Source organism: Aulonocara sp. 'chitande type north' Nkhata Bay, linkage group LG14 (genome assembly GCF_057382095.1).
Source record: "Aulonocara sp. 'chitande type north' Nkhata Bay isolate Kocher_YH1m ecotype deep benthic linkage group LG14, A_spYH_male_GT1.1, whole genome shotgun sequence".
Classification (NCBI taxonomy): Eukaryota; Metazoa; Chordata; class Actinopteri; order Cichliformes; family Cichlidae; genus Aulonocara; species Aulonocara sp. 'chitande type north' Nkhata Bay.
In genome coordinates this window covers 26,923,323-26,939,052 of record NC_141357.1, presented here as the reverse complement: position 1 = coordinate 26,939,052, position 15,730 = coordinate 26,923,323, and the positions used below count along the sequence as shown (strand labels likewise).

The 15,730-nt window shown below is 39.9% G+C and overlaps 2 protein-coding genes across 4 annotated transcripts in view; both read left to right on the top strand.

Annotated features, from left to right (window-relative positions):
• Positions 1-4,455, top strand: part of plch1 (phospholipase C, eta 1) — a 54,912-nt gene extending 50,457 nt beyond the window's left edge. For all 3 annotated transcript variants that reach the window (XM_086261806.1, XM_086261805.1, XM_086261807.1), the window contains one exon: positions 627-4,455. In XM_086261806.1, the coding sequence (XP_086117932.1) occupies positions 627-3,280 (2,654 nt within the window). In that variant the 3' untranslated portion in view covers positions 3,281-4,455. The remainder of the gene's footprint in view (positions 1-626) is intronic.
• Positions 4,456-8,017: 3,562 nt separating this feature from the next.
• Positions 8,018-11,939, top strand: LOC147314786 (extracellular calcium-sensing receptor-like). Its single transcript, XM_086260424.1, has 11 exons — positions 8,018-8,202; positions 8,336-8,570; positions 8,713-8,787; positions 8,906-9,085; positions 9,188-9,376; positions 9,499-9,981; positions 10,091-10,300; positions 10,411-10,534; positions 10,653-10,846; positions 10,925-11,206; positions 11,517-11,939. The coding sequence occupies exons 1-11, from the start codon at positions 8,018-8,020 to the stop codon at positions 11,937-11,939; spliced, it is 2,580 nt and encodes an 859-aa protein (XP_086116550.1).
• The last annotated feature ends 3,791 nt before the right edge of the window (positions 11,940-15,730 follow it).

Below are 15,730 nucleotides of genomic sequence, written 5' to 3'. Positions count from 1 at the left end.
TTTAAACTACAGCATATTTTTAAACTGTTATATTTTTGTGAATGTTACATGGAGTTGCCTTGATTTGCTTTGCAGATTAATAAATGTAAAATATTTTCTGATCTCTCTCCCTTGCTTTACTTCATGCTACAAAACTCATGTACAGTAACCATGTGAACTGACAGACTACAGCCTATTCTTCATAATACCTTAACGTGCCTTTTCTGTCCCATCTTCATTTGTGTGTTTCCTTATAGTAGAGAACTGACTAGGATATGCCTACAGGTAATCTAAAATACCTATTGTCTGAAGGTTGCATCGTTCAAAAACATACCAGTATTGCGTCCACCCAGTGTATTTTGTTGGAAAGTGGCCTGAGAAATATATTACTGTGCCATGTTATCCCATTTGACCATCTCCGTCCTGATCTGATCTTTGCAAACATGGATTCTTTCTTTATTTAAAACCTCCACCATCTTCTCCTTTCACAGTTGTACTTGGTGATCCATTTGTCTGTGTTTTGCTGTTGCCTTGTTTTGGCTGGATTGTTATTTGTTGTCAGTGTTGGTCTGCTTGGTATTCAAAATCAGTTATTGTATATAAGCATCTCTTTATTAATCCCGTATTTCATTTATCTGTGTCCACAGGATCCTGCCTTTTTGACAGGCCAAGGTCTTCATCTGTTGACCTACTCATCGAATCATCACTTGCCACAGAATCAAACACCCCTTCTCCCTCTAAGACATACAGAAACAAAGAATTTCACCAGTCAGAGACTTCTTATCTGGTTGTTGGTGTTGGAGAAGTGAGGAAGGAAGAAGACTATGCGAATTACCAACCAGAAGTCAACAAATCCAAGATCATCTCCACAAGAACAGAGAAAAACTCTCTTATACTGCCTGCAATGAATAGCCAAATGCAACTGGATAAACCAGAAACATCATTAAGCAGCACAACATTCACAGTTGCACCTTCAGTGTCTTCATCCTCCTCCCCTGTCCCCTCATCTGTGGCCCCCCTTCCCCCTGTCAACAGGTACTGTGATTTAAAGAGCCCCAGCTCTATGCATGACAGCACAATTTCCAGAATTATTGATGCTGTATCCTTAAGCAATGAGGAAGACACATGTGGCTCTGTTTCAGCTCTTATTGGTCAATTTGAAAGCACTGTTGACCAAAACAGTTTCACATCTCATGATATGATCCCATCCCATCATTCAAACTTGAGGCCTACTACCCCTAAAACACTAGAAGAGTTCAGATCTCCTCTGAAAACCAGCGCAGATTCCCCCTACAAGAAAAATCCCACAAGTCCCCAGAAGGCAGTTCAAAAAGCAAATAATGTAAATCAGGAAATCTGTTCACCTCACAAAAGTATCCAACGTGCACCAGCCCCCATCTCCAGCCCAGAAACCACTGAGCTTGAGGTCTATACCATTCTAGATGAGGAGGTTTTGTCGCCAGTATCAGTGTACAACCTGAAGAAACAGACAGTCCATGTTCAGGCAGACACTTTAAAGAGCACACCCTCAAGCAGTTTGGGGTCATCTCCAGCAAAGGTGGTTCAGGGACTGAGGAACAGTCATAATATAGGCTGGGATTGTGTGGAAAGAAAAAGAGATGATGAGATAGAGGAGAGGGTGTATGAAGAGGTGACTGATCCCCCAGGACCAATGAATGAAACAGAACAAAATACTTCTAAAAGGTACATAGGCTCTTCTGTAAACGGTCACAGTTTCCAGATTCCCTGCGATTCATCTGGAAAAGTTTTTACAGAAGTGGAGTTAAATGTTGATGAGGATCCACTGGAGATGATGCTGACTTCCCCAAGACATTGTGAGTTTGGGCTTATGAGTCCTATCAAACGCCAGGCTATATATGAAAACCATGAGTCCACTCCCAGCTGCTTCCTACAAAAACAGCCTTCTTCATATTATGATTCCCAACAGCAGTACTCATCACGTTCCTCTCACGTTGCATTTTCACAACATCATTCCCTCATGAATCAACCTTCTTATCAGCAGTTCAGTCACGATGAACATCATGACAGCTCCCAGACTTCCCTCCACTATAGACTTTTTAACTCTAGACCCTCTAAACCCAGTCCACTGCGTCAAAACAGCTACCCCATACCTCAGAGAAATTCCGAGGCCCTTAACTACACCAGAGACTTCAGCACTTCCTACCAGCAGAGGAGCTACAGTGGGAATCGTATCCTAAACATGTCTCATCAAGACAAGCTGGGGTATGAACAGCTGGAGAGGGAGCAAGCAGGATGTTACCAAAATGGTATTTCCTCTTCAGAAAGCCTCCATGATCAATCTGCTACATCTGTAAACAGCTGTAGAGACAGAGGCCTTTATTCCCCCTCTTCAGACTGTGAAGCAGTATACAGCCATCTGGACTATGACTGCATTATGTCCTCTAAGGCACAAACACAATCATTTGACCAACAGCAGTCATGGAACCACGAGGTTTCTCAGATTAATTATAGGCACCAGCCACAGGCTGAAACCAGAACTACACGACAGTCTAGTTTAAAGCCTTTATCACCTCTTTCTCAGTCTGATACTATAGACTCCACAGCCCCCAACCCATGCAAATCCAAATCCCTGGGAGACTTAACCTCTGAAGACATATCATGCAACTTTCAGAGCAAATACCACATTATTAGTCGCAGTTTCATCACGCCCCATATGAGGAAGCAAAAGAAGTCGGGCACCATAGAGGGAGTAACTTTCCAGTCACAGTCTTGTGATCCTCTTACCGAACAGCTACGTAAGCTGGTCAGTTTGGAGGGGGATGACAGTGACATCGATAGGCCCCAGTCTCCTCAGTTGCAAGAAAAATCCCCACTGTCACAGCCACAGGCACCAAGTTTAGCTCCTGTTGTGTCCAGGGATATAGATGATTCCCCTCCACCCCTAACACGTCGCCTATCCTCCCGTAGTCAAAGCCGTGTACGTCACATCAATAGCCGGGCTCGCGAAAGACAGCAAGAAGCTCTAAAACCTCGCTCAGGGGTGGTCATCAATAGCACTGGTGGCATTGGTGGGGTGGTATTAAGGAATAAACCAGCCTCACAGAATCCTCCAACGAACAGACACTCTACTGGTTCTTACATAGCAGGTTATCTTGGTCAGCTGGAAGACAGGGGACTTCCCGAAGGAGCTTGCACATCGTTACGTTACGGAAATGGTGACCATTATGGAGATCGATACTATACTGATGACTCTCTTCCACCTGCAAACACAAGCCACTCAGTGTCTGAGCCCGAGGTCTACTTTCTGCTCAGACTCTAATTCTGATAACTTTACATGAAATTAAGAATCTGCCAGTGATTCTTGATTAACTTCTGTTATACCAAAAGTCTGGGGATCAATGAAATAAGCACTTGCTTGTTCTCATGTTTGTTAACCCCAAGTTGAATAAATGTTTATTCTGGGCTGTTTTTAGAAAAGATAAAAGTAAAGCATCTCATATAATCCATGGTTGGATCTGACAGCATGAATTGCCTGTATGAAATGTCCACTATTTCAATAGTGAATGGTCTTTCTAGTCGGCTATATATTGTCTGTATTATGCTTAATGTGTAAATGTACTTGGGAACTTTGGGTCCCTCCAAACGGCTTCCTAGACTGATTGTACAGATACTTGTTATCTTTGTCCCAGTGATGTACTGTCCAAAATATGTACACTGACTATGAAGCAAAAAAAAAAAAAAAGAAGCATTGGCTGTTAAGCAGAGAGGGAATGTCTTTCTGTGTATCATTTGAATGTGTAGTAGTATCAAACAGCTAGTTTGAATTGATGGATTTCATCTTCATATCAAATGTAAGTCTTCCTTCTCTTTCCGGTGGTATTTCTTTATTTGTGTTGTGTGTAAATATTCCTGACATGATTTTTCATCTCAGATGAGTTTTAGTTGAGAATCAGTTCTAACTGTACATTTATGTTTGTGCATGTTACTTGTGAACATGTCAAGCATGACTATGCACCAGTTTATACAATAGGTGTTGCATTGACCAACCTTATTTGCACAGAACAAACAGTTGTATTGGATACAACAGAGGGCATAGGCTGGTTTGTATTGGGTGCAATACAGTACATAGACTTCTTTGCTTGGACTTGTTGCTCTTTTTGATTTGTAGAATTTGAAAATGTGATTGCAAATTAAGAAAAAAAATGAGTTTAAAGGTTTTTATTTTTATAATTGCTTTGATACAGACTGCAAAAATGATCTTTTAGTTCTGTTCATTTTTATTTTGTATACGTAATGGACTGAAAAGGCAGAGTGACAACTACACTGGGCCAAGCAGAGGAGAGGAGCGTAGTAAGACTGCAGTTTTGGTGGGTTTTTTCTTTTTTGTTTCAGTGTTGCACCATCTTTTTTCTTTGTATGGCTGCTCACTGAAGAACTATGAGCATTTTCTTATCAATGCAATAAAATTATGAGATATTTGGTATCAGCAAATGACATGTTTTTTTTCTGTGTAGTAACAGATAATCAATCAAGAATGCGGCTGAAGCTCAAAATCGATTCATTGTAAGACATAAACAGCCTCTTCTTTCCCCATATGCCACCTAAAACGTAACGGGATGTAATTGCTCATGAAATGTAATAGTGTAATAGAAAGTGTAATACAGCTGACAAATGATACACCTGTTGCTCTGGATACACAACTCCCACAGTACAAACGTTCAGGGAAATATGAGAGAAAAGAGGCATACAGCTACATAGTTTGAATGGTTTTTTTGTTTGATTTATTCAACTTTAGGCTCATTAAGACAAGATCTGAGCCAAGACTTTGCTTTTCTACCCTAATGCTCAGTATCTCAGTCGCCTTAGTTCATCCACACAATACCAAACATCACAACATCTATAACAGTGGCTGTAAGCTTTGCTTTCCAAATTAAATATTAAACTTACAAGCCACCTAAAAGCAAGAGACAGTGAAAATTGCCTTAATTATAAAGCTAATTTAATGGATTTTAGAAAGGCTATGAGATGTTGTTATTTTTCTTATGTCAGCATAATACACACAATCTACTTTTTAGGTACACCTTGCTAGCACCAAGTTGGACAGCCTCAGAGGATGGATACACTGTCATAAAAGGATGGACATGGTTAGCAATAAAAGGTAAACTGTGGCGTTTAAATGATGCTTAGTTGGTGCTAAGGGACCAAAGGTGTGCTAGGACAATATTCTCCACACCATTAAACCACCAGCAGCAGCCTGAACACCTGACAGAAGGCACAATGAAGCCATGCTTTCATGTCATTTATGCCAAGTTGTTATTCCTGCAGCTGAAATCGAGTCATCAGAACAACATTATTTACATATTGTAATTACATTTTTCCCAAAGGAACTGCTGCTTGCTGGATCGTTTCTCTTTTTCAGATCATTCTTTGTAAACCCTAGAGATGACTGTGTGCAGATTCTAGTAGATCAGCAGTTTCTGAAATACTCACACCATCCTGTCCAATGCTAACAACCATGGCAAGTTTCTTAAATCACTTTTTGAACTTCAGATGTGATTGGCTAGTTGGATATTTTTATTAGCAAGTAGTTGAACAGCCATACCTAAGAAAGTGGCTGGTGAGTGTATATGTACATAGTCTACAGACTTCTGATCAGTAACTGGTTTTGCCAGCTACAAACATCAAACAGTAAAGAAAAAGTAAAAAGAATCAAGACTCAATTAGAAAAATCACCGGAAGAAAGATTTGAAGGGCAGCTGGGAACTCGATCCAAAGAAGGATAAATAGTTTTCTAGATATTTTTTGGGCTAACTCCTGCGCTACAATGACCACAGATTATATAAAAAAATATTCACCCATCTTATTTTACACTTTACTGTAATTTCACTTGAGTTCGAATCATCTATATAAATGTAATGTTGAGAATTTTAGAACACATTAAAAAAAACAATTAAACAAGTTAAGGTGTAGCACTGGAATTCCAGAAATAACTGGAAATCTTTCAGAGAAAAAAGGTTTTCACAAGAATTTGCAGATGTTCATTCCTTGTATTTAAGAGCTCTTTTTATTATTATTATTATTATTATTATTATTATTATTATTATTATTATTGTATTATTATAGTATTTTGTATTCTGCAAACACTACTATTTTTGAGCCATCTGATACTGCAGATAAAAAAGATAAAATTAATTAGATCAGATGTGATGTAGAACAAGTCTTGTACACTAAATACATTTCTATTCCTGTAAGCAAAAATGATAGAGCATTCATCCATCCATCCATCCATCCTCATCCGCTTTATCCGAGGCTGGTTCGCGGGGGCAGCAGCCTAAGCAAAGAGGCCCAGACCTCCCTCTCCCCAGCCACCTCCTCCAGCTTATCCGGGGGAACACCAAGGCGTTCCCAGGCCAGCCGAGAGCCCAGGGTCTGCCCTGGGGCCTCCTCCCGGTGGGACATGCCTGGAACACCTCACCCAGGAGGCACCCAGGGGGCATCCTTGTCAGATGCCCGAACCACCTCAGCTGGCTCCTTTCGATGTGGAGCAGCAGCGGCTCTACTCTGAGCCCCTCCCAGATGGCCGAACTTCTCACCCTATCTCTAAGGGAGAGGCCAGCCACCCTTCGGAGGAAGCTCATTTCTGCCGCTTGTATCCGCGATCTCATTCTTTCGGTCACTACCCACAGCTCGTGGCCATAGGTGAGGGTAGGGACGTAGATCGACCGGTAAATTGAGAGCTTCGCTTTTACACTCAGCTCCCTCTTCACCACAACGGACCGGTGCAGCGTCTGCATTACTGCAGCTGCAGCCCCAATCCGTCTGTCGATCTCCGGCTCCCTTCTCCCATCACTCGCGAACAAGACCCCGAGATACTTGAACTCCTCCACTTGGGGCAGGAACTCATCCCCGACCCGGAGTGGGCACTCCACCCTTTTCCGGCTGAGAACCATGGCCTCAGATTTGGAGGTGCTGATCCTCATTCCCGCTGCTTCACACTCGGCTGCGAACCGTTCCAGTGCGAGCTGGAGGCCCCCACCCGATGAAGCCAACAGAACCACATCATCCGCAAAAATCAGAGATGAGATTCTGAGGCCACCAAAGCGAAAGCCCTCCGCCACTTGGCTGCGCCTAGAAATCCTGTCCATAAAAATTATGAACAGAACCGGAGACAAAGGGCAGCCCTGGCGAAGCCCATCACCCACCGGGAACGAGTCCGACTTATTGATAGATAGAGCAAATGATAGAGCATTTCTAAAATATTGTTTTGAACCTACAAATAGCAGGGGAATAGTATTTTAATAGTAATTGTAGTAATAGTAGCAATCTTGAAAAAATTGGGCTTCCACAAGTGCCTCTGTGTGCAGTCAGAGCGCCTTATTTCTTTTTTTTTTTTAATCTATTGAATTAATGTAAGCATTTGTTGTGCTCATTCACTACACCAACACTTCACAATTACCTCATTTTATATAAAATACTCCCCCCGGGGGTACAGGATACAGGGTACAGGAACCATACTGTACTCTCATACACACACCCACCACTGCCAACTGCATGCATGCTAATTATTTGTTAGCATTCAAGTGTTTTTCCACTATTACTCTGGAGAGGAGTCATTTTATTTTATCTGCTGCTTGAGTCATCAGTTTTACTTCCTTTCAAAATGCTTCCCACCTGTTATAAATAGCCACATCAACACCTCACATGTGCAGAGAGGGAGGCAGATATGTGTTGGTCGAGATAGTTTGGACTTTGTAACCAGGTGAAATCATGTTTTTGTTTAAAATGCCCTTTCTTCTTGAAGAACTCATAAGAAGCTCTATAGGATTTAATTAAATGTTTTATTTAGTAAAAGTGTATTTGACTTATTTTACAGGTTTGATGAAGCTGTTTTGGGGTGAATTGTGTTATACATTTACTAGATTTACTGTAATTACGATTCATGAATTTTCTGACATTCATGTGTGCCATATACAGAATGGCTGCTTCCACATTTTGGCTCCCCTTGCAACCCACTAAGTGGCTCTCCTCAGCCCTCTCCCTGCTGCTTGTCAGCATAATGGGTAAACCAGTGGGACTGCAGGGGGTGCAGGTGACGGTGTGCTCCCAGTTGGGTGCGCCAAGCAACAGGGGTGTCTTTCAGGATGGAGATGTGATTATCGGTGGACTCTTTAGTTTGCATTACATACCTTCAGCTGTAGAACAGGACTACACCAGACTGCCACATTATGAACCTTGTAGCGGGTAAAACTTACTCAAAACATGTTTGTTTGTTTGCTGCAATATGTATTATTTCATATTATAAAATCATATCCTGTAACCTTGCCTTTCACAGGTTGTTTAATTCACTATGATTTTTTTCCTCCTGTGGTCACAGTTTAGATTTACAAGCACTAAAATATATGTATGCTATGGCATTTGCCGTGGAGGAAATAAATCAAAACAGCGCTCTGCTACCAGGAATAAAACTAGGTTATCATATACTTGATAGCTGCGGCCGATACCCCTGGGCTCTGCAAAGTGCTCTCTTACTGGTTGGAGGAGACAGACACAGCTGCAATTTAACAGCCTCTACACTTTATTCTGAAGCTTATGAACAACCCGGAGAGACAGCAGGTTTGATTTCAAATGTCATGAAGTTAAAATTTGAAAAGTTCATGTCAAACAACAAATAATATGATCCTATGACTGTGTAAAGATGCTGCTTTTATTTATTTATTTATTTATTTATTTATCCAATCATCAGGTGTTCAGCCTGTTCCTTTACTCATTGGAGGTCAAGCATCTACAACAGGAGTGATACTCTCTAGGATCCTAGGGCCTCTCTCTGTACCAGTTGTAAGTTTTTATAATGGGAACAATGACTGATGATAATATTGTATAGTCATCTTTGAAGAGCTAATATATTTTGTAAGTTGTAAAAAACTGATATTTGTGTGGCTCACAGATCAGCTACTTGGCTAGCTGCCCCTGTCTTAGTGACAGGTCCAACTTTCCTAACTTCTTCAGAACAATCCCCAGTGATATCTACCAAGCTCGGACCATGGCACAAATGGCCATACGCCTCAACTGGACTTGGATTGGAGCTGTGCTTGCGAACAATGATTATGGTCAAAAGGCAATACAGGTGCATGTTTTCCTATTATGCTGTAAATTGCTGAATAAATCTTTGTGTCCGTCTTATATAATAAAAGGTAACATAGTGGTTGTTTATACCTCCATATTTCAGGTATTTCAGGAAGAGATTAAGGGGAAAAGGGTGTGTTTAGAATTCATTGAGACTGTTCACAGAGAAACTATTGTGAGTGATGCCAGACAGGTGGCGCTTACGATCCAGTCTTCAACTGCAACTGTGATTCTGATCTTTTGCTGGTATACAGATGTACAGAAAATATTTGTGGAACTTGCCAAGAGAAATGTGAGTAAAATATATTGACACTAGTAGCATAGGAGTTCATCAGTAAACACAAACTTGTGTTCTGAAAAATAAAAGCACTGCTGGTTTTATTGCAAACTTTCTTTATTTTGATATTTCCTTAGGTGACTGGCAGACAGTTTCTGGCCAGTGAGGCCTGGAGTACCAGTGACGATCTTCTTCAAGATATTACAATCTCTAAGGTTGCAAGTGGAGTTGTTGGTGTTGCCATTCGGAGTTCAACAATACCTGGATTTGAAAATTATCTAAAAAAGTTGAGCCCATCTCATCGTCCTGATGATGAATTTCTGAGAGAATTTTGGGAAAAGGAGTTTGGATGCAGTATTGTGAATGCCTCACACAATACTTCTACCTCATCCCATGTGAAAAAAGCTTCTATACCACCCTGCAGTGGGACAGAGTCCATAAATGAAGTGCAGCATTTCTTTAGCGACATCACCCAGCTAAGAGTGGTGTATAATGTCTACCTTGCTGTTTATGCTGCAGCCCACGCCCTTCACAGCCTACTCTCCTGCCCCAGTGGAAAAATCCCTCCTCAAAACAACATCTCTTCTTGTTCCTCTCCAAAACACATCAGAACTGTAGAGGTGATCATAATTATCACTGTGTGAGCTATTAAACACAAGTGCTGGACTTTAAGATTTCAATAAGTTGAATACTATAAAGCACTTTATATTCTCAATACTGTACTTTCAGCTATTGCAACACTTAAACACAGTGAATCTCACAACACCACAAGGAGAAGTGTTTTATTTCCAAGGAGGTGACCCCCCAGCAAAGTATGACCTTGTGAACTGGCAGAACACACCCAAGGGGACGCTAAAACTTGTTGTGGTCGGTCATGTAGATGGTTTTGACCTCCACCTTAATGAGTCAGCTATTCAGTGGAGCACAGGATCAAATCAGGTAGTCAGATTAACAAACTGCCTAAAGGTTACTGATTAATTTGCTGCAGAAAGTAGTGTTCTTGTCAATTTTTATAAGATTATGCCATGTGTCTTGTGGTTTTTATTTAGGTGCCTGATTCAGTGTGCAGTAAAAGCTGTCGCCCAGGTACACGGATGGCAGATAGGAAAGGGGAACCTGTCTGCTGTTTTGACTGTATCCCATGTGCTGAAGGGGAGATTAGCAATAAAACTGGTAAGGAAATGTAAGCAGAGTTCTGGGGTAGTGTTTTCCTTGACCCTTGTCTACTTTAAGTTCATCTGCACTTTTTATTTTCCTATTTTCAATCTGCTTTTCCTCACTTCTTTACCAGATTCACTTCAGTGTGAGCAGTGTCCGTCTGAGTTCTGGTCTAATGTTGAAAGAATTGCCTGCATCCCTCGCCAGCTGGACTTTCTTTCTTTTAATGAAACTTTGGGCATTACTCTCACAACAGCAGCTGTGTCTGGTGTCAGTGTGACAACCACTGTCTTTGTCGTGTTTCTATTCTACCATCAAACACCTATGGTGAGGTCTTTGACAAAATGTGAAATAGAGTTTAAAGTATTGATTCATTGTTTCATATTTATTTTTTCTCATATCCAGGTACGAGCCAACAATTCAGAGCTGAGCTTCCTCCTTCTTCTGTCACTCAAGCTCTGCTTCCTGTGCTCGCTTGTGTTCATTGGCCGCCCGTCAGTCTGGTCCTGCCGGTTCCAGCAGGCTGCATTTGGGATCAGCTTTGTGCTTTGTGTTTCTTGCCTCCTGGTAAAAACCATTGTGGTTCTGGCTGTTTTCCGCTCAGCTCGGCCTGGTGCTGAAACTTTAATGAAGTGGTTTGGCCCAGGCCAACAGAGAGGAAGTGTCTGCTTCTTTACCTGTATACAGGTGCACATATTCCTGTATTGATGACATAATGAGAATGTTTGCCAATAGTGTCCTTTCTCTATAGTAGATCACAATCTTTTTCATTAGCTGTCTCATCTACAAATAAAGTAAATTAATGTACAAATAAAGTACATTAATGTACAAATGAGGTAAATTAAAAAATGTGGGCAACAACAGTGGAGTAAGAACATTTAAATATTACTTTTGGGCATGATTTTTACAGTAAAATTTCATTGGAAATCCCATGCTTCATTATAATAATAATTTTTTAAATAATAATAACTTTGAGGTTTGTTTGTTCTCCATACAGGTTATCATCTGCGTTATATGGCTCTCTCTCAGTCCCCCCAGGCCTCAAAGTGATTTTGGTTTTCAAGGGTCAAAGGTCACCTTGGAGTGCACCATGGAGTCTGTCGTAGGCTTCTCCCTCGTCCTAGGCTACATTGGCCTGCTGGCCTGTACCTGCCTCCTCTTGGCGTTTCTTGCTCGTAAACTTCCAGACAACTTCAATGAGGCCAAACTGATCACCTTCAGCATGCTGATTTTCTGCACTGTTTGGGTGTCCTTTGTGCCTGCTTACATTAGCTCTCCGGGGAAGTATGTTGTTGCTGTGGAAGTTTTTGCAATACTTGCCTCTAGCTATGGTTTACTGCTTTGCATTTTTGCCCCCAAATGTTTCATTATTCTTTTGAGGCCTGAGAAGAACACAAAGAAACATCTTATGGCTCGATAGTTATTCAAATGTGAGTGTAGAATTCTTTTTACATTTGTCTTTTATTAATAACTGAATTGAATTAGAAAAAGTAGTTGTGTTCTACTGTTAGTAAATAATAGAGGATAGAATCAAATATAATGCAATTATGTGTTCTATATCAATGTTTTTAGTGGGTTTTTTTCCCCTGAGTTTTGATTACAACCTGCACCAAAACCCAGTAAAATGCTTCACTTTGTTTGTTCTAGGCCAGTTTTTTTTTTTCATTATGCCATCCACATAAACTGATTTAAATTTAGTGATTGCTTTTCTAACTTACTGATATGTTTTGTTGATAATAAATTGAGAGTTCAGGACAACTTATCACAACCATTACACACCAGTTTAAAGACAACAGGCCAACCCAAAACACTTATAGATATCAAATACTCAAAGATGTGCTGAGGCGACTTATGATATCATTTGGTAGTAAATAAATAAAACGGCATTGGACTTTGATAATGGAAGATACACACTCCATACAGAGAGGACTAATCTGTCAGGCAGATCACATTAATATCTTATATATTCTAAATATATACAACAATCAAAGTTCATGATAAATAGGTAGATGTCACATACACAAATAACTTTAAAGATGATATGTAGATTTTGCTGAAACTGCATGTACCAAGTCATGGCCAGCAGATGGTAGCGTCATACCATTTATTGATACTCTGTTCCTTCCCCTGGCTGCTTTGAAATTAATGTACATACAGCACTCTTATGCCATTGCAAACAGTCTTTTCTTTGACCCAAAGAAATTTGTCTCAGTCCAAATACAATTTGCAATAACAATACAATAAAGTTCATGGATTGCACTGTTAGTCCATGTTTTATTTTCAAAGGTAATTTTGGGGTTAACTGTGTTTCTACTCACATCTCTCTCTCACCACCGTATGTCACTTTAGACTGTGTATTTCAGTCACTGATATCTGCCACTTCCTGTAAACCATTTTGAATAGACAGTATGTTTTATGTGTGGCACAGAAAAAGGATTTGAGGTTGGTACATCAACCACCCTACAACTATTCACAGCGGTGTTTTAGACGAGAGCCTACGCCGTTCATGTATATTGGCGTAAGGGCACTCTCTGCAGGCTATTTTCAGATAATTTCCTCTCTGAGTGGATTCTTTATAGTGCCATTTCTGAGACAGGGGCAATCTGAAGGGGCTTTTTCATGAACAGGTTCCTTCCCAATCAACAATTTTTCATTTGCATGTAAAGCTGAAAAGCTGGATGTAATTTCCATTTGAATTTGTTGCCATGACCCTGTACGTGTTATATGAAACTACTCTATGCTTTTATACTTACAGAAAAGAAAACAAGTCTGTTTAATAATAATAAGGAATTCTGAATACCACTTTGTCCATTTACAATAATAATAAATAAGCAAATAAATAAGCAAATATTTTAATCTATTGTTACTGCATCCATTTACATTAATCATTCAGAGGCCAAATAGAAGTAGAGGTCATGTCATTTCTTGCCATGTTTAAGCCATGTTCCATTTTCTTTTTTTTAATTGTGAAATTCCTATACACACTGCAGGCTGTTTACACCTTAATGTAGATGATTACCAACAGTGGTAAACCCTGGCAACTTAATGAAAGGGTCATAGTGACCTGAAGTACAAATTGTTTGGAGCTTCTCTTCCTTTTTCCACTAATGTATAAATATCTCAAATCACTATGAGTGACCAAAATGCTCTTTGAAAGGCTAAATTTTCAGCCAAACTATTCTATTTTTTTACCTCCTAGGACCTGGCGTCCACATATGTTGACATCACATTTTGGGTTATTTAGACCAAAATACTCAATTTTGCTCTACAAGTGCCCGATATCCACTTACGAGGACATTATACTGTTACTGTTATATCAAAATTTTAAACAAATATCCTCATATGTGGCTCTCATTTTCGTTAGAAACAAAAATTAGGCAAAAAAAAATCTGATAATTCTTTGTTTTTACATTCATCAGGACCCAATCAGCCCAAATATCACAGAGAAATTAAAAATGCATGCCGTGGAAGAGTTCGGGTCTTAGGAGGTTAAAGTGTCCTAAATGATTTTTTTCAATTAATTTCTACTTCTACTCAACTTCTGTTTCAAGACACTTTATATTATGAGGTGAAAAAGCTACAATAAGAAAAAAAGAAGAAGAAAATCTCAATGATCAGATGACCCTTTTGAACAACCATTTGTCAACAGTGGGAAGAAAAAAAAAACTCCTTTGAACAGGAAGAAACCTCTGGCAGAACCAGGCTCAGGGAGGGGCAGCCATCTGCCACTACTAGCTGGGGGTGAGGAGAGGGGGACAGGACAAAAGACAAGAGGAAGAGAGCCAGATAATAATTATGATTAAGCGCAAAGTAGGCATAAACAGAGAGAATGAAAAGACTTGACTGAAGAAGAAATGTTTATTACAGGAAATCCCTATCATAGACCTGTTGCAGCACAAGAGAATTAAGGGTCACCTGATCTACACCTATTATAAAGCAAAGTTTTAAGCCTAATCTTAAAAGTGCAGGGGGTATCTGTTTACCTGAAGCAAAACCTAGAGGTGGCTTCAAAGAGGGGCCTGAAACCTAAAGGCTCTGCTTACCATTTTACTTTTAAATACCCTAGGAATGACAAATAAATCAGCAGTCTGAGGGCAAAGAAGTATAAGATTGGCCCTGATTATTCATGACCCTGTATATGAATAATGTGCCATGTTTTCTGAAAAACCATAAAACACAGCACAATGCAATAAAAATTACCTCACAGTTTCCTTGGCACTCTGTACCATGACCCTTTTAATAGGACTTAACTCCATGGGAAATAACACTCAAAACATGGTTTGCTGGTGCAATCTGTCAGTAAAAAAAAGAAAAGGATGAAAGCTTCAAATATAGATCAGATTCAAACAATTTCATCAAATGTTTTTCCTTTGTGAATCCTTTTTGTTTTGCATTGTATAATTCTTTTCAAATAAGAAGTGCAAGCTCATTTGGATTATGATAATCATATGTGTGGTACATGTGAACAAGCACCTATATAACTGAATAAAATGGACTGACAACTATATAACACTTTTCTAGTCATACTGACAACTCACACTGCTATGATACAACCTGCACTGTTTGCACACTTGCCTGCATGTAGATATAAAAGTGTCAAAAAAAAAAAGACAAATCATTGGTGGTTCACACTTGTTTATGTTGATTGAAATTTAATTTAAAACAGCCGAAACCCAATTTAACGCAATAGATCTCCCAGGGTAAATACGGGGATGTTTTTTTACACATACTTGTCACTGAGCATGACCAATGTTTTATTGCTCCTGGTGGTACAGCTTATTGCATTTTTGTATTACTACTGTTTCCTATTTTGGAGTCAAATCACATGTTAACTTATCTAATCATAACTGACTAGATTTATGTGAACAGTTCACATCTTTACACAGTCAGGAATAGTCACTGAATAGACATCCCTGTCTTTGTCACTGTTGTGTGAACTCATGGATGCAAAACTCACCAGAGCTGCAGCAGTCTTGCGACAGATGTAGCTGCAAATCTCACCGTCAGCTGGTAGCAATTAAGTGTCAACACTATGGCCTCCTTTCATAATACTAGATACCAGATCTGGCTCTCTCAGCTTCAGGTGTAGGGGAAGACCTGAACTTATTGCTTGGTTATTTATTAACGTTTGTCAGGTTTGCGGCCTAGTGCAAATTTGATATTTTAGCAGGTCAAACATGCTGTTTGTTATTCCCCGGAGACGTGGGGGTG